Source organism: Pagrus major, chromosome 16, assembly GCF_040436345.1.
Source record: "Pagrus major chromosome 16, Pma_NU_1.0".
In the NCBI taxonomy this organism is placed as follows: domain Eukaryota; kingdom Metazoa; phylum Chordata; class Actinopteri; order Spariformes; family Sparidae; genus Pagrus; species Pagrus major.
The window spans coordinates 27,111,313-27,138,953 of record NC_133230.1 but is presented as its reverse complement, the minus strand read 5'-3'; the positions used below and the strand labels follow the sequence as shown (position 1 = coordinate 27,138,953).

Here is a 27,641-nt window from a genome sequence, read left to right as displayed (position 1 = left end):
TTAATTTAATTTAATTTAATTAATGTGTTCCTGTCAGAGAAAATCAGTAAAAACTGCAGATGGGGCGTTTGTATAAGTGATTTAATGAATGAGATGATCTAAAACCAACAGATGCACTGGTGTGGTCCTTTTTACTGTACAATCAATATGAAGGTATCTTAGCCTGTTTTACACATTAGAGGTGTGGAGATGAAAAGAATTGTCTGTTTATGAGACAGGGACGATTTAATAAGAAACCACTAGTTGCATTGTGGGAAATATAAGACCCAGTGTTTTTGGAGCTTGACCTATACAAGGAACTTGAAGTCAGGACAGGACAGTCGATAATGGGTAGTTACACTTTCCTGAAATCTACAATGTGTTCATGCTCCAGCCATGATGGATAAGCTCGGCTGTTCCTGCATCTGTGTGTTCAGGCGAAGGAGGTGGTACCAGACCCTGAGCTGGTGAGGAAGTTGAGCTGGCTTTGTTCTCCCGTGAAGCCTCTGAGTGACGGCTCCTCTGGGACTCCCTGCAGCCTGGAGCTCACCTACATCACTGACTTCTTCCTCGCTCTGGCCATCTGTAACAGTGTGGTGGTGTCGTCGCCCAGCCAGCCTCGACATGTTGTGAGTAGATGACATCCGTCAAGTATGTTAGGGTTGGATCTCCAAAACTGTTCAACATTATATTTGTCCTTGTACAGCGTGTTCAGTTGTTCACATTGTTTGAACTGGTTTATTGCAGAGATGTCAGTCAGTCATTATGGTGATAGAGCCGAGCTGACATACATAAATGGCCTTCAACTGAGACTAGACCGAGAATACTTGAGGTTACACCTAAATCAAACCGTCATTCTGTATTTTCTGTCCGGTGGAGGTCTGTAACAGTTTGTGGTAACATGTCATAAATACATTAATCCACGTATTTTCTGCTGTGTCTATGGATGCAACTGCATCACTACTGTGGTAAAGGTTTACAGTGTAATCAGTAAAGACATTTATAGACATTATAGTTATAGGGAATATAGTTTAGGTCTACATTTGGAAATTATACTATAATTACCTTGATTTACAGTTAAAATAAATAAACTGTTTCTTTTGCAGTTATCCTGCATTATTTTAGCTGCTGTCTGCACCCTAGATTATTGTTCGCCACAACAGCATCAGATGAGATAAAAAAGAAAGAGAGAGACAACAGATATGCCGTTTAAATTTCAGAAATTCACTTAAAGCCAGCACAACATTTTTATAAAAAATGATCACTGAACAGTTCAGCTCAGGAGATCTCTGACAGGAAATGATTCCATGTTTTTTTCTCCTCCCTGCAGGTGCCTGAAGCACGAACACCTCTCAAGTCCCTGGAGGAGATCAAGCTGATGTTCCAGCGCTTCAGCTTCTCTCCTTTCTCCGCCCTCTCCACTCCTCAGATCAGACGCAGCCCTCGCAGCTTCACCAGTAGGCTGTTTTCTCGAGGGAAGACTGGCTCCTTCAGCTTCTCCACTCCCCCCAACAGCACCACAGACGGGTCAGAAACAGGCCAAGAAAGCAACCTGGAATCCTCCAACCTGAGGCGTAAACTGGACTCATCGTCCAGAGAGGATGGAGGAGATGCTGGACAGAAAGAGACAGAGGATGATATTGAGGATTCAAAGACAGACCCTGATGGGGTCAGGCAGGAGGTGGAGGACCTGAGCAAAGAAGTTGACTCTGAAAGTGACACTGATGATGAACTGCTGTATGAGGCGGAGAGTCCGGACGAGGCAGCTCTGGTCCATGCAGCACAGGCGTACCGCTGCACCCTGAGGGGGCGCTCTGCAGAGAGCCTGCTGGTGGATCTGCCAGGAATCGGTTCTCTGGCTGTCCAGCTGCTCCACATCCTGCCCTTTGACTCCAACAGGAAGAGGATGTCAGTGGTGGTCCGCCACCCGTTGTCAGGGCAGGTAGTGGTTTACACCAAGGGAGCCGACTCTGTCATCATGGACTTAACTGAGACACCTAAAGGTAGGAAGAAGGAATGTGGGTGAAAATACTAGGATCAATACTACCCTGACTGAAGAATTGTGTCTCCTGACTTAATATGATCCACAATGTTCGTCCATAACACCGTCATTCTGTGTATCCCCCTGTTGTGTTCAGGTGCAGAGCAGGCTCAGGAGATCTACAGTCATGTCAGAGAACAAACACAAAAACATTTAGACAGCTATGCCAGAGACGGACTCCGCACACTCTGCATTGCTAAAAAGGTAACTTTTCAGACAGTGGAACAGATGAGTAATGTACATTTTAAAAAAAATACACATTTCCATTCCATATTATTACTATCATGAAGGTGCATGCTTCTAAACAAAAGAAAAGGTCATGAAAGCAAATCCACCTCCAGATCTGCCTTCTGAGTTCTGCTCTTTTCAGACCGGGTTTTACTGTCTGTCCTGAATGATCCAATCACAAGCAGCTCTAAGTCCATCAGTTTACACCTGGCAGTAACATGCATCTCCACATGTATCCACTTGTGGTCAGGTCTCACATCCACGCTCTACTTATATTTGTTATTAACTGTCTGTAGTTAAGAAGGACAGATTGTGCTGTAGGAAGCTCTACAAACAGACACTTTGAGGGATATTCATGGCGCAAGTCTTGGTAAGTGTTGACAGCTAACAGTAGCTGTAACAACACACAGACGGTGACGTTGGCTGAATCCAAATCTTGACATGTGAACTGAGCCTTCTCTGACTTCCGTCGTACGTACTAGGACGTGTTCACTGTCATCATGTCAAGTCTGCGAGGGCGACAGATCAAAATGCATTTTGATGACCTCTGTAGCCTATACTTTTAAATATTTCTGTACTGTGATGTGGGAGCATGTTTGCTCAGGAGTGACTCCAGCCCTGTGGGTTGTGTGTGTGGAGCAGGTTCTGGAGGAGGAGGAGTACGAGGTATGGCTGAAGAGACATCTGCTGGCAGAGAGCAGTATAGAGAACAGAGAGGAGCTGCTGCTGGACTCAGCTCAGAGACTGGAGACCAACCTCACCCTGCTGGGTAAGAGAGCTGCTCACTGCAGCTCACACATGGACAACAATATATCAGAGCTGGGAGCAGTGGTGCTTAAAGTCTATGTAACTGTGTGTGTGTTCAGGTACCACAGGGATTTTGGACAGACTGCAGGAGGAGGTCCCAGAGACCATTGAAGCTCTGCAGAGGGCTGGGATCAAAGTGTGGGTCCTCACTGGAGACAAGAAGGAGACGGCCATCAACATTGCCTACGCCTGCAAACTCCTCTGTCCTAATGATGAGCTGCTGACAGTCAGCTGTGGAAGCAAGGTCAGCAGCCATTACAAATCCATTTCCAGTTTGTTTTTAGGAATAAAATGTTCTGAATCAGGCTTTGAATGATATATGAACAAACCCCTCTGTAGAAACCTTCACAATATAGATAGGATTAGTTTGATGTATGTAAGTGCTAAGGATGATAATTTTTTTTTACTAGTTTAAACAGCTTCCACTCCCTTATGGCCAGCTGCTTCATGGATAAAATCGCAAACAAAAAATAGTTTCATGCATTCATACTTTGAAAGTATGTAACATTATGGATTTCTTTTTCATCAGGATGCGTGTGCAGCTTTACTTCAGGAGCTAAAACTGGAAGTGCAGCGCAGTGGAGACCGTCTGATTGAACCGACTGCAGCAGAGAATCGTTTGGAAGCTTCCTCGGGCAGCGCCGCCGACTCTGTTTTGGTTATAGACGGCTGCACACTGGACTGGGCCCTGCAGGAGGAGCTGAAGAGAGATTTCCTGGAGCTGAGCTGCAGGTGCAAGGCTGTGATCTGCTGCAGGTCCACTCCACTGCAGAAGAGCCAGGTGGTCCGGCTGGTCCGGGACAAGCTTGGTGCCATGACCCTGGCTGTGGGTAAGGACTCAGTGATTCAGACTTTTCCACATCTTACTTGTTATGAAAAATTATAAATAATTCAGAGAGTATCTTTTTATCCTGCAGGTCCTAACATGTTTTCTCCAGACATTTAATTTCCTAAAACAAAACTTTAGGTCTAAGCCGGAGGTACATCACATAGCAGTTTGTGTTAGGCCTGTTAATAACTATTGGATAAGACAAAACAAACACATGATAGTATACAGACGAGGTCAAAAGCTTACATACACTTGTAAAGAATGTGTGACAATGTGTATGTGATAAGCTGAACTAAACTATAAGGAAATAAAGCTCTAATATGTGTTTATGCTTCGTGTTGTTCGGGCTCTCATATTGACTATTTATTGCTGTGTGCCTGGACATTTCCTTAGAATTAATATAGTTATTAATAGATATATTTGTATAAAAAAAAACAAGCCCAAAGCTTTCAGTTTACTTTGGGTATGACTGAGATTGGCATTCCAAGATAACTTTACATACATTTTCAGGGATTATTAAAAGGTTAAACATACAACAAATTAAAAGTTATTTTCTTCTTTTTGTTTAAGGTGATGGAGCCAATGATGTGAGCATGATTCAAGTGGCTGATGTGGGAATCGGGATATCTGGTCAGGAGGGCATGCAGGTGAATTACCACTAGATTACATAAGTCTTAATAAATGGCATGTTGGTGGCATTTGTTAGTACATGTCCTCTTCAGCTGCCTCTGTTGAGACAGTTACAGAGCAAAGACTTTTTGTTGGCTGCAAAATACACCTTGTTCATGTCGCTGAACACTAAAACTTCCAGAGTGAGTAAGATGTAACTGAAAGTTGGAAAATAAGTTTGTTGACATATTAGTATCTATATGTACATCATGTAGCATCTACAGTATTATATTATAGCAGGTGGAATTAGTATATACTATATCTAAATATTGTCCATGTTCATGTCTCCCAGGCTGTCATGTCCAGTGACTTTGCCATCTCCAGGTTTAAACACCTCAGTAAGCTGCTGCTGGTCCACGGCCGCTGGTGTTACTCTCGCCTCGCAAACATGATCCTCTACTTCTTCTACAAGAATGTGGTGAGAGTTTTTCACCAACTCTACTTAGTCTGTGGATAAAAATGATTGTAAACAGCTTCTTCAAAGAGTCTGGTGAAGATGGGGATTTGGGCGTTAATGTTAGGCCCCCAGTACACACCCAACCACTCAATGTAATTCTAAGAAATGCTTACTGTGAACAACACAAGGTCAGGTATTTTCCTGCCACCTCACTTTTTACAAACATAATCTCTATTGTTTATGTCTTGCGAGGTATTTGTAAGCAGCTGTTATGACTGAACACAGTCTAATAAATGTGATAAGATATCAAACACAGCAAAACTTCTCCTAAACAACTGAAGTAGATGGGACTTGTTTTAAAATGTACAAAACAAAAAACCCAACAGGTCGTCTGGTGTAATCCAGGTCTCCTGAAGCCCCGAGATCCCAAATTTATTTGAAAAGATGTTATTACATCCTGGATGCGTGGTCCAGCTTGTGCACCCACTTCATCTTTTCAAATGAATAAGGGATCTCAGGGCTTCCAGAGACTTGTGTTATGCCAGAAAGGGTTCATGAAGCCATTTTATGTTGTTTTTATTTATTTTTTTGTCTCCAGCTACTTCAGTTGTTTAGCAGAATGCTGCAACTCTGTTTTGCTGTAAAGCTCCAGAAATGTTTTGTGGACTATGAACTTCACCTGACTCTCCATCAGCATGACGGGACGAGATAATGACTGAATTAAAAATTTTGGGGTTAACTGTTCCTTCAAGGCCTTTTCCCTATAGGTAGAAAATCCAGAAAGAGATATGTGTATTAACAAAACAAAGAAAATATTAATCTCAAGTAAAGCTCTGTACCCAATTCAGCTGTTAGCCACTCTGCAGTCACTGGCGGACACAAGCACCGCAAACAATTGTTGGTAAATCTTCACTGCTGCTTCTCTGTGTCTGCAGATGTATGTGAATCTGCTGTTCTGGTATCAGTTCTTCAATGGTTTCTCTGGGAGCCTCATGTCCAACTCCTGGGTGCTCATCTTCTTCAACTTGCTCTTCACCTCTGTTCCTCCTCTCATCTACGGTGTCCTGGACCGGGACATACCTGCAGACGCTCTGATGGAGCTGCCTGAGCTTTACCGGGCTGCACAGACCTCCAAGGTGACTGAACACCAACAAGACACCTTTCAATCCTCCCTTTAAAACCTGCATTTGCACTATTATATAACATATACTACTTATGTTATATTGGATTGTGATATTATACCGTAGAGATGAAAAGTGATGTCATTTGCTGAACTTACCAGACTGTTTTATTTGTTCTTATACTTATCTTTACCCACTCTGTCTGTATATCCACATTCCTGATGATTACTTATCAAAACAAGTTCATATTTAGTGAAAGTACTAGGGATGTAACGATATACTGAATTTTGTGATATCATAATAAAAAATAGTCAGAAGTAGTGAGTTCAAATTATCATTTGAGATTGTCTGTTTGCAGTAAGTACATTTTCTGTTCAGAGGAACATGGAAGTGTTGAACAGTGAACTGCAGTTTAATGTGACAACACAACAAGTTTACACTAAATACATGTACTGAAGCACGAGTACAGTTGGGAGATAAAAAAAAAAAAAGTACTTTGAGTTTGGAGTTACAGACTCTAGTGTACAGTCTGGATGAAAGTAACCAGGTACAAGCAGTGACCAGGTGATGGAGTAGTGGCTTCAGGGCGCAAAGACCTCAGTACAAAGACTGAGACACAGAATCTTTCCCAAATCGGCCCGAAAAGTCCTGATCGTAGCACCCTTAGTGAAGCCTAAAAAAATCATAATAATATGTGAAGGCCATGTCGCCTCAAGCGCCTTTTTTATCTTCATGTGTGCAAAAGAAATGAAACATGGACTTCATCTATCCGAGAAAGCATGCATGAAGTCAGTGGTACTAATGTCTGACTGTTGACCCTGTGTTAAGGAGGACTAACAGATTAATCATGTTCCTCTGCAGATTTATGTTCCCTCCATGTTCTGGATCAATATCCTGGATGCTTTTTACCAAAGCCTTATCTGCTTCTTCGTGCCTTATTTTGTAAGTACACTCTGTCAAATCTGTTAAATAATTTTGTGTTTCTCAATGAACACAGGGCTAACTGTTTTTTTCTGACAGCCTTACAGCTTATCAGATGGCATCACATTTAATAATGCATAGTCAGAAACTCTGTTCATACAGTTCTGGTCCCATCCAAATGTATGATTGTTGTGATATTTGTTTAAGGCACTGGCAGGATCAGACGTTGGGGAGCTGTCCTTGGGCTCTCCAATCAACGCCTCGGCTCTCCTCATCATCCTGCTGCACCAAGTCATCGAGAGTCACACTCTGGTCAGACACACTGATACACTCAAAGCTGTTATGATGTGTTCACTGAACGTGTAGCGAATTTTTGCCTTGTGTTATTCTCCTCAGTTGGTCCGCAGGATCATTTGTGTTTATTTGTGTTACTCATGCAAGTGTTCATTCACCCAGAACAGCCAGGCACTGAGGGTGTGTTTGTGTCGGTGGGTTTTAATTCAGGTCACTAACTGACCTCTGCACTCAGCAGAGACTCTGCTTCTCTCTCTTCTTTTCCCCCTCTCCTCTCTGTAACATTACGTTCATGAAGTAAAGTACATTCCCCCTCCAGCTCCAGTCAGCAGTCAACATTACAGAACATAAACACCCGACAATGGAGGTCACCTCCGTATCACTGCTGCAGTCAGGTTGATAAACAGGAGTGAAGATAAATCCACTTTTTAATCCCAAAAGTTCAAAAGTAATCTCTGAGCTCTCCTCCCGTCGGTAAACGTCTCTGGATCAGAGCAGAATCTGATGAGATGGGTGTTTATTCCTCCAGTAGGTCTCTAGGCTTTACACACAAGCTCTGACCAACAGCTGCCCTCCTAACCCTAACCCCACGACACAAGTACATTTTTCCCTGAAAGTTGAATATTTGCAACTCACAACCAATATGCAGATGATGTGACTTTCATATATTTGCTTCATTTGTGCCACCCAGTTTCAATAACAATTTTGCATTTATTTGCATCTTTTGCATTGACTTTGTATGTAATATCGACACTACATATTGTTGATATTGGAATATCAAAACATTGGAGTGTATAGTGTGCAACAACAACAGAAAACAAACAGATTGATGTGACCAGTGGTGTTGTGGAGTCTAATCCTCTGTGTTATTTTGCAGACGTGGATTCATATGCTGGTGTTGGTGTCCAGCGCTGCTTTCTACTTTGGGTTTGTGCTGCTCTTCAGTTTGTTCTGTGTGACCTGCAGCCCCCCCACCAACCCTCTGGGGGTGGAAACTCTCCAGATGTCCCAGCCTCTCTTCTACATCATATGCACTCTCACTACTGTGACAGCCCTGTTACCCAGGTACACACATGTACCCTCAAATACAACATGTACATTCACACACAACACATATTCAACCATAACTCACTTTCCTGTGTGTTGTCCTCTGCAGGCTGTTGGTCCGAGCACTGCACAACACCTTAAACCCCTCTGCTGTTCTGAATACAGCTCAGATGGACAAAGTTGATTCAGAGAGGTACTATAAAAGAATGCAGCGCTGGAACCAGAATCACTCCAGAGTCAACAGGCTGCCAGTGTCTGCTGACAACCCTGGCCTGGAGCCCAGCACAGACGCAGTGGTTTCCTGACCTCCTTCTACACACACACAGAGGCAGAGGGCTGCATCCTCTTGGTCAGCAGACCAGACAGTCATACCTCTATATGACCTGGACAGGGAAAGACCTGACAGTAGAGAGACTGTGGATGTTGAGATACTGGATTCAGTGCATGTTACTGATCGTATGGATTCTTTGTACAGATGTTCCACTCACCAGCTATTCACGATCTCTGCTGAAAGACCACTCATTGTGCTAAATATCCATAGCCAAAGAACTCTTGGAGAGACTGATTTGCTATTAGGAAAACTATGTTTGATTTGGACATGTTCTACTGAAGCTGGACTCACTTTAAAGGACTTTTAAAATCCTAACCGACTGTGAAATCAGGTTGCATTACGCGCCTAAGGAGAATCTTCACAGATGTTTTTTTCTCTAATCTCAAATCTTCACATACTACAAGACTTGAAAATAATGATGCATCACATACTTCAGGATATTGAATACGTATTCCTGAATAAGGATATGAAGATTATCGTGCCAGATTTCTCCTCCGATTGTCGGGAGGGGTATATCTGGGTTAAAACAGCTGATACTCCTGTAGTCTGAGCCTGACCTTACTGAATGCATCAACAAACACCATCAGCTCATGAAAACCTTTTTCTTCAACAAAGCAAAAAGCTGGGAGCATGTGTCCATGCACCGTTTTCGTGATGAACTGGCAAATCTTCTCTGCCCTGGCGGCATCACAACAGCGTGAGCTAATACTGCTAGCAAATGAGGTTGAGATTGCCTGTTATTTGTCTCCACTAACCCTCACTCAGTCGTCCTACAGTATGTTAATATCAAGCATGTTGCCAACTCGTTTGAAATAAGGCTGCAGTAGCCAAACATGGCTGAAACAAAACAGGAGGGTGCTCTTCTTCCAACATCTATAAAGGAGGCAGGCAGGAACAGAGCCATAGCAGTGCTGTCTGGAGGTGTCTGGATCATGGTCTTGTTCATGTTTACTGCAATATACCAGACTGATGTCATTTTTTATTTGTATTTTTAGTAGTTCACACTGCTTGATGATGAACAAACACACTGACATGCCTACAGTTGCTGGAATGTGTTTACAGTCTGTGGATGGTGTGTAGAAAAAGACTGAGAATTTCACAGAGATGTTACAATGAGCAGCCTGTTTCTGTTGACCCGCTCAGCTGTAGTGCTGACACCAGAGCAGGTCCGAGGATTAATCACTGAGTCATACTGACATGACAATACTACATTAGAAATCAATGACGCTGAAGCTGAGCTGAGCTGTTCTGAGTTTGGACTGATGCATTTGCACGATAACTTTTGTGCTGAGCTGCACTAACGAGGATAAACATGGATCAGATTAAATCAAGATTTAAAGGATTTTCCACCCAGGAGCTCCCAATTAGTAATATTTTCCAGTTCACTGTTTTCATATCAAAAATACTTTGAACACACGATTGAACCAAATTAAACTGAAATGTGTTTAGTCTGATCTATATTAGATTAGATTAGATCATTTGATACATTTGCAACAAATTGCTTTACCTCCTACAGATAATGTGCATTGTTCCAAAGCCTGTTTAAGATTAAAATGTTTTATTGTTTTATTTTATTAAATTATTTATACAGGGAATTCCTTACTCTTTAACCATTTAGAGCAGGACACCCCAATGATGGCCCTCCATAAGATTCACTTTGGTCCACCAAATGATTCTAGCAAATAAAAAAAAGTAAAAGTGATAATGATATTTATTGTGTTTTTTGTGTGGTATAAATGCTCTTTAAACATGTTAGGATCCCTCATTATTATTTTCATAATGTCAGCATGCTGTGCAGAGTGACATTTGTGCAGGAAGTCGGTCAATGAAGAGAACTTGGGATCCTTACACCATTTTGCATCTTCACAATGTAATACAGGAGGTGTTTGCTTTGTGCCTGTGGCCCACCATTAATTTTCAGTTTTGGCCCACTTAGGGGAAAAAGTTTCGACACCCTGATTCTTGCACATTGGGCCATGCAATTGCGCCATCGCATAAAATTATTAAAATAATTCTGTTAATGATAGAAAATAAGCTGTGTGTAGTGTGATAGGTTTATTGTGGATCTTGGATTTAATGACATTATGATTAATTTTGACATAAATACAATATTAGACCCAATAATCATCTCAGATTAGTAATGAAATTAAAATGAAGGAGGATGGAATGTAAAAACAAACATGGATCGACTAATTCTATATGATTCCTGAGCTCATTTCATTTAGTCCTTCTTGGTGCAGCCCAGCAGTGAAATACTGGTCCTGATGAGTGAATGCACTATATGATAGAAATCCTGAATGCAGTTTGGCCAGTTCAGAATCCTAATAGTCTGAAGTGAAGTGACCATTATCTGTGTAGTAATGAACCATCTGATAACATGAGAATACTTTCTCAGCCTTAACTCTGATTCAGATGTCTTCTTTTCTACAGAAGCCTTAAAGACTGCAGTGCAGTCGACAGCAGTCATGGATGAGCATTTTCATATTGTGTAATGATTGTAAATCCAACTGTTTGCACTGTTTTATTGCAATAAACACACAGTTGTTCACATCTGTATAGTTGGTCCAATTTATATGCAGAAATTACTTGAGAACTTAAATGAAGTCATCTTGTCAGATATACATTATATATACATATATATTTATGTGTGTGTGTGTGTGTGTGTGTATGTATATATGTTTGTATATATATGTACACTACCAGTCAAAAGTTTGGACACACCTTCTCATTCAAAGGTTTTTCTTTATTTTTAGTATGTTCTACATTGTGGATCAATACTGAAGACATCCAAACTATGAAGGAACACATATGGAATTATGTAGTAAACAAAAAAGTGTTAAACAAACCAGAATATGATTTGTATTTTATATTCTTCAAAGTAGCCACCTTTTGTTTTGATGACAGCTTTGCACACTCTTGGCATTCTCAGTCAGCTTCATGAGGCAGTCACCTGGAATGTTTTTTCAATTAACAGGTGTGCCTTGTCAAGAGTTAATTTGTGTAATTTCTTGCCTTCTTAATGTGTTTGAGACCATCAGTTGTGTTGTGCAGAGGTAGGGTTTGTACACAGTTCAATACAGTGAATAGCCCTATTCGACTACTGTTCTAATCCATATTATGGCAAGAACCACTCAGTTAAGTAAAGAGAAATGATAATCCATCATTACTTTAAGACATGAAGGTCAGTCAATCTGGAAAATATCAAGAACTTTGAATGTATCCTCAAGTGCAGTTGTGAAAACCATCAAACACATGATGAAACTGGCTCTCATGAGGACCACCCCACGAAAGAAGGACCAAGAGTTACCTCTGCTGCAGAGGATAAGTTCATTAGAGTTACCAGACTCAGAAACCACAAATTAACAGCCCCTCAGATTAGAGCCCACATAAATTCTTCAGAGTTCAAGTAGCAGACACATCTCAACATCAACTGTTCAGATGAGACTGTGTGAATCAGGCCTTCATGGTCGAATTGCTGCAAAGAAGCTACTACTGAGGAAGAACAAGAAGAAGAAGAGAGGCGTTTGGGCCAAGAAACAGAAGGAATGGACATTAGACCAGTGGAAATCTGAACTTTGTTCTGTTGAGTCCAAATTTGAGATTTGTCTTTGTGGGATGCAGAAAAGGTGAGCGGATGGTTTCTACATGTGTGGTTCCCACCGTGAAGCATGGAGGAGGAGGTGTGATGGTGTCAGGTGCTTTGCTGGTGACGCTGTTGGTGATTTATTCAAAATTCAAGGCACACTGAACCAGCATGGCTACCACAGCATTCTGCAGCGACATGCCATCCCATCTGGTTTGTGCTTAGTGGGACCATCATTTGTTTTTCAACAGGACAATGACCCAAACACACCTCCAGGCTTTGTAATGGCTATCTGACCAAGAAGGAGAGTGATGGAGTGCTGCGTCAGATGACCTGGCCTCCACAATCACCCGACCTAAACCCAATTGAGATGGTTTGGGATGAGTTTGACCGCAGAGTGAAGGCAAAGCAGCCAACAAGTGCTCAGCACCTCTGAGAACTCCTTCAGGACTGGTGGAAAACCATTCCAGGTGACGACCTCATAAAGCTGACTGAGAATGCCAAGAGTGTGCAAAGATGTCATCAAAACAAAAGGTGGCTACTTTGAAGAATATAAAATATAAAACATATTCTGGTTTGTTTAACACTTTTTTATTTACTGCATAATTCCATATGTGTTCCTTCATAGTTTGGATGTCTTCAGTATTGATCTACAATGTAGAAAATAATAAAAATAAAGAAAAACCATTGAATGAGAAGGTGTGTCCAAACGTTTGACTGGTAGTGTACTCGTATTAGCGCAGTTATGTGGCCATCTGGCTCATATTTCCTGGGAAAATTTGAACCAACACAAAAACAATATGAAACATATCAAATTATAGTTAAGCTGCTGTAGAAGGCATTGTATGATCTTATCATATCCCATTATCGTTTTTACACAATTATTCAGTCCACATTTATATCTCTTTATTATATTATATTATATTATATTATATTATATTATATTATATTATATTATTATGAGCATCCGCTGATGAAGACTGAACTCCAGAAATCACTGATGAGATGACCTGGTTTATATTAATATCTGGACAAAACATTGAACGTATTCCTTACTTACAAAGTGTCTGGTGGTAGAGCTGTAGAGGGAAAGCACTGACACTGTACACAGCCTCAGCAGCGAGTATTTCCTCCTAGGCGTGTCAGACAGCTTTCACTTCTGTCTGCTGGCTGAACTTTTCGGTCATCGTCCGAACTTTGTGGCTTGACGTTTGGTGACTGGATCCTCCTCATGAGTTTCTACAGTGATGCGTCCACTGAGGACATGAGTGACGAGCTGGAGACTTTGGGGTAAGACTGTTCATCTTCTTTGACTCTGGTGTGAGGCTCTCTCTCTCTGCTGCCTCTCACCTGGTAGAGAAAACGAGATTCTGCTCGAAGCGAACGAATCACGAGCCCACATGGACAGAACCATGCAGTTAGAATTATTCACGAATGCGCTTTATGGGACGTATTTTAAGAGCTTTAGAGCTAAATGTAGACTGTTGGTAAAACATAAACTGTACATAAACAGCACAGTTGAATAGAATAATCACAGGTGTAGCCTCTGGACAGAGTTCTACTGTTAACACTTTCTATTGACCAGATACACTTTTGGTGTAATAATCCAAACTTTCCTATGAATTCTTCACGGGAGAGTAACAGTCCCTTTTGCTTAAAGAAATGCTTGACCAGAGCACCATCAGCCCATCTCTGAACAAACAGTTAAACTGAATGTCTTGTTTATTCTACATATAATATCTGTGCGGAGAAGAATTGTGCTTAAAGACCTGGGTCCGTGCGACGATGCTTGTTTATCAAATCTGGTAAATATTACAGGAAGTTTTTCATCAGAGTTATGACATTTAAGTAAAAAATTCAATCCAGCACACGTCAATTTGTAATCAGGAAATATGACTCATATGCTGTTTTTATTTTTTCAAGACTCAATAAGCCAAGACTTTAAAGCTATGGTTAAGTGGCTCACATGGCCCTATTTAGCCGGTCTATGGCGCATGGTCTAAAGCGCAGCGCGCTGTGCGTTTAGGGTTGGTCCAAGTCCATTTTGCTAGTTAAACTGCGGATAATCTGGGCACAAAGTGTGGCGCACGGCGCAAAGGCGTGGTATTTACACCCTGAATTAGTCATGGGTGTGTTTTGGGCGGAATATAAATCAAACCAATCCCAGTGTCTTCCCACATTCCCTTTAAGAGCCAGGTGCGCCAGGGACATGTGTGTGATCCTCGGCTGCTGGACCCTCTGCCTGCCATTTCACAATCATCTGTCCCACCAACAACTCTGTTTGACTGTATATAACAAAATACACTCATATTAAACTGAGGAGGAGGAGGAGCGCTGCTGCGTCCCTCTGTGTGCGCGAGATTCTCAGTCCATGTATCAGGTGGGATGGGTCATAAAAAGTATCATCAATAAGGGTGGGATGACAGGAGAGAAATATGTCCTTAATGAGGAAAATATTACTGACATTACCTGCAGCATCCTCCAGCAGCAGAAACCATAGTTGTACTTACTGTCTGAATAATGCGCTCTTTAAGTATCAGAACAGACTGCGCCTTTGACTTCAGACCAGCTTTCTGTTGGTCTATGGCGCTGTCATTTTCTGCTGCCTCAAGATAGCAATGCGCCATCAGTGCGCCAACACGCCCAGGGGCGCACAGGTTGCTATTTGAAACTAGAAATGACACCATAAGATAGAGCCTTTAATGTTAACCAGGCCTTGGAACTTTTTCAACATTAATGCATCAAGGTTCCAGTGCCCCAACGCATGCAGCCGGTGCCCAGTATGTATGTATGTATGTATGTATGTTTGTATGTATATACATATGTATGTATGTATGTATGGACTGATGTATTGATTGATGGATTGATGGATTGATTGATGGATTAAGCTTCTGCTCCTCAGATAGCGTCCCACCACAAAAGTGCTTTGTCTAGCAACAGTTAGTCGCCTAATCAATAAGTCAATTGAAAGAAAAGTTATTGACAACTACTGTGATAACTGATTCATTGTTTTGGTCATTTTTCAAGCAAAAATGTCAAATATTTGCTGGTTCAAGCTTCGTAAATGAAGAGTCTTTGGGTTTTCGGCCGACTCTGTGTTAGTTTTTTAATATTTGTTTAAGATATTAACATCTAGTGCTGCATGAATTCATGGAAGGTCTGGTTACACTGCATTCCTGACTTCAATCTGTTGACACTGCACAAGTATAATGTAAGGTTATAAGTATAACAGGTTTCTATGAGAGCTTTCTAGACCAGCAAAGAGCAGAGTCACTGAAACACTCCAGCCCGGAGCACAAAGGTGACACAGCACTTCATGTTCAGGCTGCAGACAGTAAGAAATGTGAACTGATCAATCTGAAGCTGCTTTTAAAATATGGACACAAACGGATCATGTTCATTCTTCTTGAGCTTGAGCATGAATGTTTTTCAACTCGGGAATGCAAATTATGGACTTTCACATCCCCTTACTAGTTTCCTTTGCATCTGTTTTACAGTCTGAGACTATTATTAATCTTGAACGTTGAATGTTTTCTTCACCTTTGTTTTAGATTCCGGTGCACATACAAATAGCATCTAGGTGCTACACGTCACATCTCAGCGTTCAAGTGATTAATGTGGAATAGTGTGGATTCCACACGGAGTTACAAAAGCTTAAGAAAAGCAATTATACTGCACATCTCTCACTGAGAATGAGCAGGAGAAGAGGTGGAGAAAGCAGAGGCTGTTACATCATGCTGGTTTAGTGGCTTGATGTCATTATTGATTATGTTTTTCCTGAACATGGTCATTTAGATTTATCTATTTTTTTAATTATATATTTAATAGATCAAGTTTGGTTCTTAGTTCACTAAAACCTGTAACTTACAGGTTATTTCTTCTTTATTGTGTTGCAGGTGGTACCACTATGACCTGTCCCGCCATGCTGCAGAGGCCCTTCTCTTGTCTAATGGGACTGATGGAAGTTATCTCCTGAGAAACAGTAATGAGGGACCAGGCTGCTTTGCACTGTCTGTCAGGTCAGTCTGTCTATAACACACTTACTCTCAGTGAAAATAATAGCCCTGGTTTTGGTCAATAGTGGCACCATAAACATCTCTTGTCACAGTAAATTACTGGTGTTGAAACTCAGTTGTGCGCTTACTTTAAAATAGTTCAGCAGATGCTCAAATGAGTTATCTAATGTAGGGCTTATCATGCCCAAACTGTTTCCCTTGGAGAGCCAATATTAAAACTTAATGGTGGGCTGCCTGCCAAAAGTAAGTAACTTCTGTATAGAGATAGATAAGATATACTTTTTTGTCCACAAGGGGAATTTCTGCTAGGGCAATAGAGCTGCATACAGCTACATTATGTAACTGAGACAGTACAGTGGTAACCAAAACACAATGACACTATAAAACAGCATTGCATTGTTAAGACGCAAAAATGCCTGTCGGCTCATATCCTGCATTCAGTTTGCACATTTGAGTGCATTTGATGTGCACGTTAGAAATGAAGAATACTACTCATTTTCAATATCAGTACATTAAAAATAGTAGACTATGAACAACAACACTACTTTAAAAGTGTAACTTTACATTGTGTTTGTTTGTCATATGACACAGGGCGAAGGATTCTGTCAAGCATTTTCATGTGACACGCAAAGACAGCGGCTATGTGTTTGGGTTTAACGAGTTCGCCACCCTTCACGACTTTGTCAACCACTTCGCTAACCAGCCTCTGCTGGGCAGTGACACAGGTATGCAGAACTTCAGATCTTATCTAACAAGCATGCTGCATTTTTTGGCGTACGTACATTTCCTCATTTGTACGTACACAAAGATTTAGTATGGGTTTTAGAAATGAGACCCCTCCCAGTGAGCACAAACCGGAATTTCAGAGTTGACTTCCAGCTGAAACCTGGGTGATTTCCAGTCTGAATGTCTAAGACCTATTTTTTGCCATAATTTCCCCTGTCTAAAATGTGGTACATCAATGTGACACAAAACACAAATTTGTCTAACAACATCTATGATGTGCAAATAAGAGCATATCGTCATCTTGGAACCTGACTAAAAAAAAACACATCTAAATTTATTAATTCAAGACAATATTGCAAATTCCAGTGAAATATGGTCTAAATGTGAACATTTAATTAACGTCTTCAAATAGTCGGTGAAAAAACTTTTACTTTTGAACCAGTTGTGAACGTCTTTTCAATGGTGACTATGGATGTTTTTTAAATGTCTTTTCAATGAAAAATGCCCATCGGAAGTCATGAACAGACTCCCTCAACAGTCCAGTTGCTGAGTACTCAAGCCCAGAGTGCTGCACTTGGATCTGATTGCACAGAAAGGCCAAGCAGCTTTACTCACATTCACTGTTAACATGGTTTTCTTACATCTGCAGTGGATTCTGAAAGTGGCCATCTTTCAGAGGCAGGGCAGACTTTGTAATTGAAATCAGTTTAATGACTTTAATTTTCTGATTTATTTCAAAATATTAGGTGATATTAATAAGATTTCAGAGCACCATGAAGAAAATGTTATCTGTCTTTTGTGGATGACATCACCATCTGACAACTGTTATTTACTGTATTTGTTTATCAGATAAGTCAGCACACAAATGAGGAAGACATTCCGATGTTCTCATCAATATACTGTATATATACTGTAAAGCTACACAAATAAAAATGTTAATTACTTTTTTTCATTTTATAGAGAGGATGTTATTATATAAGTAAGACAAGGGTTAGGGTTAGACAAGTCTTGGAAAAAACCATCTGAGTTAACCAAGAACAACTGACAGTGTAGCGTGGTGGCCAGCTGTTGACTGTGCTATTACAGGATTACTACACCATATTTTCCTGTGTTGCGTACTTCACACATGACATAATAAAGATGAAACTTTACAACACTTCCGTGCATTGGTAGAAAATCTCCACTCCATATTCTCCATTTGACAAGAAAATAGTCCCACATATGTTTGTTGCATTGTTGATGTTGTATGTTCTAAGTCAGGGCTATAACCTCCTCACTGCCTCTGAACCAGGAACCCTCATTGTGCTGAAGTGTCCATATCCTTGGCGTGTGGAGGAGCCGTCCATCTACGAATCTGTGCGGGTTCACACAGCCATACAGACGGGCCGCACGGAAAACGATCTGGTGCCGAGTGCTCCATCGGTACTGTACACCTACTGTACTGCACACACCTGTGAGCAGCTGATACCAGAATGTAACCAAATACCTCTGTGATGTACAGGAGGGTTCAAATTCAACTTATCTGCAGGCCATTCTTAATAGATAATCCTGTATTATTACAACATGGGTATTATATTGATAGTTTTTGGACATTATTTCTTTTTTTCTTTGAAAAACAAAAGTAACAAATGGTTCACTAATTACCACCAATAGCTGAAGTGATTAACATTGATCATTTCAGTGCAATGTTCTGATGGGAACACTTGGGTCCTGGCATTCATGTGGATGACTCTTGACACCTGCCCAAACACTGATGCAGACGATGTACACTCCAGCATAGCAACTGCACTACCAGATGGCAGTGGCCTCCCAAGCAGGACAATACACCCTACCAAATGGCAAATACGACCCAGGAGGTGACGAGAGTGAACCTGGCCTCCAAATTACCCGATCCATATCCGATCAAGCTTTCATGGTATGCCGGAACAAGTACGATCTATGAAGGTCCCACCTCGCTTTAACGCCCTGGTGCCAGACATCACAGGACACCCCCTGAAATCCGGTGTCCATGCCTTGATGGGTCAGAGCCATGTCCATTTCACGGTTGGGCCTCTTTGGATTGGACCTTTCCGGCATGTCCCACGGATGCTTGATTGGATTGGTCAACACCTTAAGCGATGTATCACATTATTCGGGCCATTTCTGAGCAATTTTTGCATTGTGCATTGTTCTGCTGGTGGCCACTGCCATCAGGTAGTGCTGTTGCCATCAGGGAGTGTACTTTGTCTTGGTGCGTGTCAAGCAACATCAACATGACTGCCAGGACTCAAGGTTTCCCAGCAGAACGTTTTTTTTTTTAATGTTGAGGCTGATCCCTTTATATAGAGGGGTTACAGGTTGGAAAAGTACTTGTTCTGGACTGTTACATCCACTGTGTGATAGACAAGATGCTGCTGGAGTTACGAGTGATGTTAGGGTTGTGTTACAATGAATTCTACTTCAATTGCATTTTCATTTTTAATACAGTATTATAATCTTAGCAATCACTAACTCTACCTTGAAATACATAACATTGTATCATGTATGCAGCCATCAAGTACAGATTTAAGATCATTTTATAGAGTTCTATTTTTAAAACAAGTCATTTAAAAACATTGAATTGCTTTTATATCAATAATGAACATAGAGAGAAAGTGGTATGACATGCAAGAAGTGGAACTGTGGATGTGCATATGCAGTTTATCTATTTGGCTACTGGACATCACAAGCTGAAGCTGAGCTTTCAATCAAATCTATCAATCTTCATCAGAGAAAGGAGTTGCTGGCTCAGTTGTCATCACATGACTTAAATTTGGAACCTTGGTCATCAAACTAGTAGAGTTGTGACTTGACACATCTTGTTTCTTGTACAAAGACAGAATCTCCAAGCAAACTAAAGGAACAGCCATGGGATCACCCATCTCCCCAATTACAGCTAACGTTTACATATATTATCACCTGTTATCATTTTATAGGAGTTCAATAGTTTGGTCATGTGTTGACTGAACTGAACAACTTCATTCACTGATGATAAACCATGAGATGCGGCTGAAAGCTCTTGGTCATTAGACCTTGAGTTAGGATAATTTGTCCACCACAATTTATTTTTAAGGCATGTCTTTTCAGCTGGGCACAAAGGAAGGCTATCTGGTGAAACAAGGAGCAATTGTAAAGGTAAGAGCAGAGGAACTGTAGAGGAGTGACACCTCACCATGTCTAAACACAGAGCCGTTTTATCAGGAATCTGTTTTCAGTTGTCCTCTTGTGATTGTAGTTCAAACTAACACTGAGGTGATATTTACTGTAGGTGGTAACACATCCAAACATTTTTTGCAGAGCTGGAAACAGAGGTGGTTCACACTGAACAGATATGAACTCAAGTACTTCAAAGACAAAATGGTGAGTCTCTCCTGGGCTTGTGTGCCACTTTCACTTCACTTTTTTGATTAGAGTGTGAGATTAAAACATTTTTGATTAGATTTCACCTAGAGGGTTTGAGTTCGTAGTGTGTAAGCTGCAGAGTGTCTCTGTTGCAGTGTGAGGAGCCCATTCGAACCCTGGATCTGAGAGCCTGCTCTGCAGTCCAGTTTGACTACTCTCAGGACAGAGTCAACTGTTTCTGGTAAGTGATGGTCAGTCATCAGCACTGGGAGGCTGTACCAGATCTTGCATGTGAAAATATTATGACAAAACACAAGAATTTCGATTTGGTTTGGATCACTGCCAGCAGGGATGGCATGTCCTGATGAACCTGTTTTAGGAATGTGCAAAAGGCTGATGGAACATGAATAGAAGGAAGGAAGTATAAACAGTGAGGTTTAACCTCTAACTTGGCAAAACCTTTTTGTTTGCAGCTGGTGCCAGTTTGTAGAGAACAGCTTTCATTTCAGTTCAAAGTTAAGTTTAAGTTTCATTAACTTCCTCAGCTTGCGTGCGTCCATGACCAATGAATTATTGTGTGTATATAAAAACATTTAGTTACTGTCGATGATGTATACATTAATGTCTAGTTTACCAGCAAGTTTGTATTGAGTGATAGCCTTTATCAGTCTTGCATTTGTAGCTTGAGTTTCATTCTAGTTTATAATCTAAAGTATGAGAGTTTTTTCTCCCACTTGTAAGGGTTTGTGTTGGTAATAGAGTAAGTATAAATATTAGTTTTCCAATAATTTCAATAATCAAGTAATTCTTAAAAATTTTTTTAGCATAAGCATAAAAATAAAGAATGACAACATAATGTGAGAAACTACACAGAAAATGTAAGTGTATATGTGACAGCTACGTATCAGATGACATCAACACTATGAAGAAACAGCAAAGCAAGTCCATTCAGATCAGGCCACAGTTGTACTTCCCCCTGGCAGCAAATCTGACATTTGTTTTGTGTGAAAAAGAGGAAGTTTGAACAGCTAAATAAGAGAAGGAAAGAGGGGGAGGGAAAGAGAAGTGCACCCAAGCTGAAAGCAGCAGTGACTTGTTAGAGGTTAGAATCAGCCTTTACCTCAGACTCCCCAGTGCTGAACAGGAACTGCTGATTTGGATACAAATGTTCAGTTTTTTTCTCAGATTGTGGTCATTTTTCTTTCAGTTATGTTTTAATAGAAGCAGATTTTATGATCTGATTGATTGTATTTTCTACAGCAATGGCTGCTGAGGTTCATGAGTAATATTACATGCCTGAAATACAACTGAAAGGGGAAAAAAGGCAAAAGAGAAAGCTTTTGTGTTGTTGTTTCATTAAACTTACTAGGGAAATACTCATATTGAGACATCTAAAAAACACAAATGCAGTGTTAGGCAACTCTTTATTTTATGTTCCATCCTTTCAAATTATTTCATGCAAAGAACTCTTTAATTTGGTTCTAACTATAGGGAAAATAGAGACTGCTCAGTTCTTACATCCAAAATGAATAACAATTGTGTATTTTATTAGCTGAACAGAAGGAATGATTACATCATGCAAAAGCTGTTTCAATCTTCATATGGACTGAGGTTTTAAATTACACTTAAAAAATAGTAAACCTATCCTTTAAACTTGAGAAACATAGCTTAACTAAACCATAACCACTTCACTATGAAATAGGTTTGGACACTCTAAAATAAGAGATTCAATTATATGACCGCCATCTGACTCAATGACTCACTCTTCTATGGGGTCACATCTGGCAACAATATCATGGAGCCAAAAGTTGTTGTGGTGTGATGCTGTGGACAACAAGGACAGTTGATACTCTTATCTTGAGAGTGTGGTCACTTCTTAGAATTCAAACGACAAATGACAAAAGCACATAATGTAGATAATGTACTGTAATGCACAACTCTCCATATCTCTGTGTGTCCACAGCCTGGTGTTTCCTGAGAGAACATTTTATCTTTGTACAAAGACGGGTGTGGAGGCAGACGAATGGATCAAGATCCTGAGGTGGAAACTGGTGAGTGTGTTCAGACTGCACTGCTGCCAGAGCTGGGATATTTTTACCAGAAATTCAAACTCGAGGTCCTTCGCTCTTCGCTCCATGTCATAGGGACTACACCCACAAGCAATATTGATAATCTATAGACATATAGCACAGTCCAGACTTTTCATTACTAAAAAGCATTCTGGGAAAGTTAAGGCTGAGACAATGACGAGACAGGTTTAGGGAAATTTGATAGGAAACAGTGCAACAAAGGATTTTTTCTTGTGTAATATGAAGCCACTTCCTTGTTACTGTAAAGTTCTCCTCTGCTGGTTAAACAACACTTCTGTACATTATGTAGCTCAAGACCCTAACTTGAATCCTATTGACCTGAACATGAACAAAAGGTTTGTGTGATGTAAAAGAATGGCAATAAAATGCCCTCAATTTTTAGAGAGCTGCATTATAACTAAACTAAACCGGGTTTATGAAGAGTTAACCCAAATGTTCATGCTAATATAAACTAGTATAAACTAATATCATGGGTTTAAGGAGAGTTCAGTGGGACATTTATTAAACTGAAAGTCATAAAAGAAGTTGACTTAAACTGAAGGGATCTGAAGGTGACAGCAGACATAATAATAATAATAATAATAATAATAATAATAATAATAATAATAATAATAATGATAATAATAATAATTATTATTATTTCAAGACACCATACATTACAGCACTATGATTTACTTTACTTACTACAGAGCTTCTTGCTCACTGTTTTCTTTTTCCAGCTCAGTGCTTCATCAGTCCACACTGCTGCACATTACCTGTTGCAATATTTCTACAGAGACAACCTTTAGTTTAAACCTAAGTTGGGGACACCAACGCCACCATCTTTTTGTTTTTGTATAATAACACGCTCTTGGTAATTTCTCTGGTAGTTCCCCAAATAAAATTCACTGTTATTTCTTTTATAATTACCTGTTTTACTAATAAGTTTTAGTTCTTCTTTTATTTCCTTTGCCTCCCAGTTTCTTTCATAGGACTTGTTATTGTGTATTTGTACACCTAATACTGTGTCATTTTTATCTTGAAAATTAATTACTGGCCGTGTGTCCCTCTTTCCAAGCCAGACTGTTTTGTCATGATTTAATTTAGCACCAGATACTTCTTTGTATAACGTAAGATGATCATTTATTATATCAAGTTCTTTTTGGTTCTTAACAGTATAAGTTTGTGAAGAAGAATTTGAAAATGTAAATGATAGTTGTCAGGGCATGAAACCAATGATCTGTTGATCTTTATGGTCAGTGCTGCAGCTGACAGGGACTCTTGTGTCTCTTGTTTCCAGTCACAGATCAGAAAAGGTCAATGACTGCTGTCATGGAGACACTGGAGATGGAAAGAAGCCCAACCCTTATAGAGGACATCACATCCACTGGATGAACAATGAGGATCAGCACCGTTCAAAATGAGGAGTGAACTTGAGCATGATTAATACGAGGACGTTTCCCTGACTGTACTGACTGAAGGATAACAGCTTGGATGTGACTCCACTTTGCTTTGTGTTATATTTATTGAGTTGCTTAATTTCTCAAAATCTCCTGTTAGCAGACTTACTGTACTGTTCTTTCTAACAGGATGTTTGTTACTAGCATGTTGAACATGAATTTGCTTTTACAACTATTCAAGGGCATTGCTAGCAGTATTCTATAACACCCAAACCAACAATGTGTCAGTCGGCCTCTTGATACTTTCTGATCTCCCTACCCAGTCTATGGCTCCCAGCCCCAAACCCTTTGGTAACTGCTGGTGAGGAACAGGTGCCACAACATTAAAACCACCTGCTTTATATTGTGTGGGCTCCCCTTGTGCAACCAAAACAGTTCTGACCTATCAAGGCATCACTAGACCTCTGAGGTGTCCTCTGGTATCTGGCAACAGGATGTTTGTAGTGGATCCTGTATGTCTGGGGGTGGAGCCTCCATGGATCGGACTTGTTCCGACATGTCCCATGGATGATTGATCCATTGTCCTGCCATTACCAGGAGGGGGTGTACTTGGCCCTCACGGTGTTTGAATGGGTGGCGTCCACATGAATGCCAGGACCCAATATTTGCCAGCAGAACATTGCCTTGTAATGAGAAGGTCAATGTTACTCACATCACCTGTCAGTGGTTTTAACGTTGTGGCTGATCTGTAGTCAGTCACTGTACTGAAGTTATGCAGTTACCTCTGTCCATGCACATACTGTATGTCACATGTCCAAAAGACACCTCAGCTATGTGTGGTGAGTGTTGCATGAGAATTTACTGAGGACATTAATGATTGTATTGATTTTAAATAAAAACAACAGAATGAAGGATAATGACTGCATATTAATTTTTGGGTGCACTGTGCCTTTAACAATATCAAATCAAAGGGAAACCACTTTAGGTGCAAAAACTTAACATTTATTCAGACTTCATGACATTTGATTTGACATATAAACTCTGTCTTAGCTGTGAAAATGCTGATGAGGAGCACCTAAAGTCTATAGAAAATGGCAGAAAGCAAAGTCAACAGAAAGAAACGTGTACAGGAAAGTTGAATGATGATGTAAACAGGTCATGAGGTGTTAACACTTCCAAGAAATGATCTGGAAGTGTGAAAACCTCCAGACAGGTTTTCCCACAGGACATGAATGCACCCTTTAGAGACAAAGATTCAATGAGCAGGATGTGATCCAGACGAGTGATTTTGCTGTGGATCCTGCTAAGCGTTCTGTCTGTTAGAGCTTATGTCACCTCCACCACCTGCCTCAGCTCCTCTATTAGAGGAGCCAACTCCTTCTCCAGACTCATGATGAGACCTGAGAACAAACAAAGCAGACCATCCTTTCTTTAACAGTGGACTAGATGCTCAACAAACAAGAGAAGCACATGTGAAAAATGACGCATGTTCAACACAGAGTAATGTGCCACGTCTGGTGACACCACCAGCAGCACAAAATAACAGCTCTACACAGATCGCTGACTCCAGCAGGCAGATGTAACTTAGTGAGCATTCTTATCCCTCAGAAAATGAAACCATCTGACTCCACAACCTTTCTTCTACAGTACTAAACTATTAAGTCCTACTGGTCAGCAGCTAAAACATCATTATTGTGTTTATTTTGTTTTACAATTTAATACAAATCTGTTCTCTGATATCTGGAGAGTTTCTGAGCAGGTCACACAGACTGACAGTGACTGTAATTCAATACTAATATGAGAAAAATATCATAAACTCACTGTTGAGTAGCCAAAAAAGGTGCAACACCAGCAGTAGACTGAGGCCGAGCACTCCTCCTTTTCAAGTTATTAAAGGCCACAACGTCTTACTTTAAATTCTCACCGTTGGTGTGAGTTCCCCCCTCACCCACAAATATCTGAACAACTGTGTCGCTCAGTTAGCACGGGTTGTAAGCGTCACCAGTTCTTTTGCACAGTGTCAGAAAAAGTTTTACAAGTCCGGGTATCTTACCAACTTGGAACTGGATCCAAAATAGAACCAGCTATCTGAACACATACCTATTTATTCATTATAGTATCTGTGCTTCATGATTTTTAGTATGTGTGGCTTTTAGAAAAAACATAGAAACTACTGTTCTCACAGCAGACGGAGGTGAACGACATACGGTGATTATCGACAGAGATGGTTAGTTACCTGTGTTGGCGTTGCTGCTGGCAATGAAACTGATGACCAGTGGTAACCGATTGAACTGCACGATCTGTTCAGCACAGAGACACAACAGACATGTTGGTCAAAAACAGGAAAAGGGGATCACATCCACAGCTCATGTGTTGGGTGGTATGGGGGGCTCTATATGAAACAGATAGTGCTATATCTAAAAGCTGAGTAGAGCTTCTGCATAAACAGGCTATGTAGTATTTCCAGTTGTGAATAAATGTTCAATCATCATAATACATAATTTGGGTGGTTGGAGCTGACTTGAAAGAGCAAAGACTTGCATCATTTATCAGACAAATTTATCACACGTGATTATGGAAGCTGTCGTCTGACCTGGTAGGTATTGTAGTAGCAGATGATGCTCTTGTTCTTGGAGAGGCCCAGCTTGCTGCCCTGATCTGTGGCCAGAGCGAAAGTGGACAAGAAGCCGGGTCTCAGCGCGTGGACTGGGGCGTTATCATTGGCAACTAAAGGGACACAGAAACAATGACGGCAATAACTCTCCAGACAGTGACCCAACATCACCACAATGCCATGGATCAGTGTGGTTCCCCTTTGGTGTGGGGTTGTAGATATACAGTATGTTGCCCAATATACCAATGAGGATAGATTGATTCAGAGATAGTGCCTTACCTTTGATAACCGGGACACCGTCCCTGTCTGTCACTACAATAGCATGAAGACCTTCAACACTGAAGCAGGAGAACAAACAGTAGTTATTTTTACAAATGACTCAACACCACACATTATGAACACAACGCAGCCATGTCACATCATTTATACACACCTCTGCAGCTGTTTGTACAGGTATCTCTTCAAATCCTGCAAACAAGACAAGTTTCTTATAGAGTTTTTCCCTCAAGCTGTGTGTTGCTAAAAAACTGTATACACCACATATATGAGACTTTTTATTTATTTTTTTTAAAAATACACATGTGTTTCTTTCTCCGTGCTAAAAAAGGGCAGGGCTGACCAGAAGAAGAGACACAGACAGACAGACAGACAGACAGACAGGCCACACTCACATCAGCCATGGTGGCCAGTCTTCTACGTTGTTCTCCAGACCGCTGAGCTACTGTGGAGAGAAAACAGGCTCCATTAAGCGAAAAAAGAGAAACTTCACCGGCTGTTAACCAACAAATGTGGGCCCTTTACAGTGAATTAAAGCGTGCTAACATAGAAGCTAGTGAGCTAGATAACTGACGGTATTTAGCCAGCTGTTACTTCCTGTAGTCTGTGAAATGCCAACTTTACCTCAGCATGCTTAATTAATCTGAAACGATAAAGTGCGAGATAAACGAGAACACAAATACAACAACAGGTCAATGGCTCACATACCTTCTCTGAATCAGTTAACATCGAGCAGCAACATAACAGCCAGGAGCTAACAGCAGGAATCACATGACACACTTGTTTTGTTTCCGGCTCGTGAGGAAGTGTTGAGGACAGTCAGTGCTGCGCAGCATTCCTGCACCGCGTGACGCATTGCGCACTGCGCACTGACGCGCTGCGCACTGACGCAGCACACAACAGCTGCTTAAATTATTAATAATTGAATCTATG

At 40.8% G+C, this 27,641-nt stretch overlaps 3 protein-coding genes across 3 annotated transcripts in view; 2 read left to right on the top strand and 1 right to left on the bottom strand.

Annotated features, from left to right (window-relative positions):
* Positions 1–11,214, top strand: part of atp10d (ATPase phospholipid transporting 10D) — a 36,426-nt gene extending 25,212 nt beyond the window's left edge. Inside the window, exons 11-23 of the mRNA XM_073483292.1 lie at positions 417–608; positions 1,310–1,982; positions 2,118–2,224; positions 2,891–3,017; positions 3,115–3,299; positions 3,585–3,885; positions 4,455–4,531; positions 4,846–4,971; positions 5,886–6,086; positions 6,933–7,013; positions 7,200–7,304; positions 8,164–8,351; positions 8,443–11,214. Coding sequence (XP_073339393.1) covers positions 417–608; positions 1,310–1,982; positions 2,118–2,224; positions 2,891–3,017; positions 3,115–3,299; positions 3,585–3,885; positions 4,455–4,531; positions 4,846–4,971; positions 5,886–6,086; positions 6,933–7,013; positions 7,200–7,304; positions 8,164–8,351; positions 8,443–8,638 — 2,559 coding nt within the window. The 3' untranslated portion in view covers positions 8,639–11,214. The remainder of the gene's footprint in view (positions 1–416; positions 609–1,309; positions 1,983–2,117; positions 2,225–2,890; positions 3,018–3,114; positions 3,300–3,584; positions 3,886–4,454; positions 4,532–4,845; positions 4,972–5,885; positions 6,087–6,932; positions 7,014–7,199; positions 7,305–8,163; positions 8,352–8,442) is intronic.
* Positions 11,215–13,368: 2,154 nt separating this feature from the next.
* On the top strand, positions 13,369–24,735 carry dapp1 (dual adaptor of phosphotyrosine and 3-phosphoinositides). The gene is made up of 9 exons (XM_073484234.1): positions 13,369–13,537; positions 16,144–16,266; positions 16,855–16,988; positions 18,281–18,411; positions 20,095–20,142; positions 20,305–20,367; positions 20,505–20,590; positions 22,313–22,400; positions 23,719–24,735. Exons 1-9 carry the CDS (start codon positions 13,479–13,481, stop codon positions 23,740–23,742), a joined length of 756 nt encoding a protein of 251 aa, XP_073340335.1. The 5' UTR covers positions 13,369–13,478; the 3' UTR covers positions 23,743–24,735.
* Positions 24,736–24,798: 63 nt separating this feature from the next.
* On the bottom strand, positions 24,799–27,502 carry lamtor3 (late endosomal/lysosomal adaptor, MAPK and MTOR activator 3). Its single transcript, XM_073484235.1, has 7 exons — positions 27,417–27,502; positions 27,104–27,153; positions 26,866–26,900; positions 26,712–26,770; positions 26,412–26,545; positions 26,055–26,118; positions 24,799–25,218 (listed from the first exon to the last, which is right to left on the bottom strand). The coding sequence occupies exons 2-7, from the start codon at positions 27,110–27,112 to the stop codon at positions 25,145–25,147; spliced, it is 375 nt and encodes a 124-aa protein (XP_073340336.1). The 5' UTR covers positions 27,113–27,153; positions 27,417–27,502; the 3' UTR covers positions 24,799–25,144.
* Between the last annotated feature and the right edge of the window lie 139 nt (positions 27,503–27,641).

Excerpts from the sequence above, each read along its gene's own strand:
- dapp1 (XM_073484234.1), top strand. The coding sequence starts at position 13,479 with ATGAGTTTCTACAGTGATGCGTCCACTGAGGACATGAGTGACGAGCTG. Across the intron at positions 16,989-18,280 it reads TCTGCTGGGCAGTGACACAG|GAACCCTCATTGTGCTGAAG; the intron begins GTATGCAGAACT and ends CCTCTGAACCAG. Across the intron at positions 20,368-20,504 it reads AGTACTTCAAAGACAAAATG|TGTGAGGAGCCCATTCGAAC; the intron begins GTGAGTCTCTCC and ends TCTCTGTTGCAG.
- lamtor3 (XM_073484235.1), bottom strand. Across the intron at positions 26,771-26,865 it reads CTGTACAAACAGCTGCAGAG|TGTTGAAGGTCTTCATGCTA; the intron begins GTGTGTATAAAT and ends CTCCTGCTTCAG. Across the intron at positions 26,119-26,411 it reads GCTACTACAATACCTACCAG|ATCGTGCAGTTCAATCGGTT; the intron begins GTCAGACGACAG and ends TGTGCTGAACAG.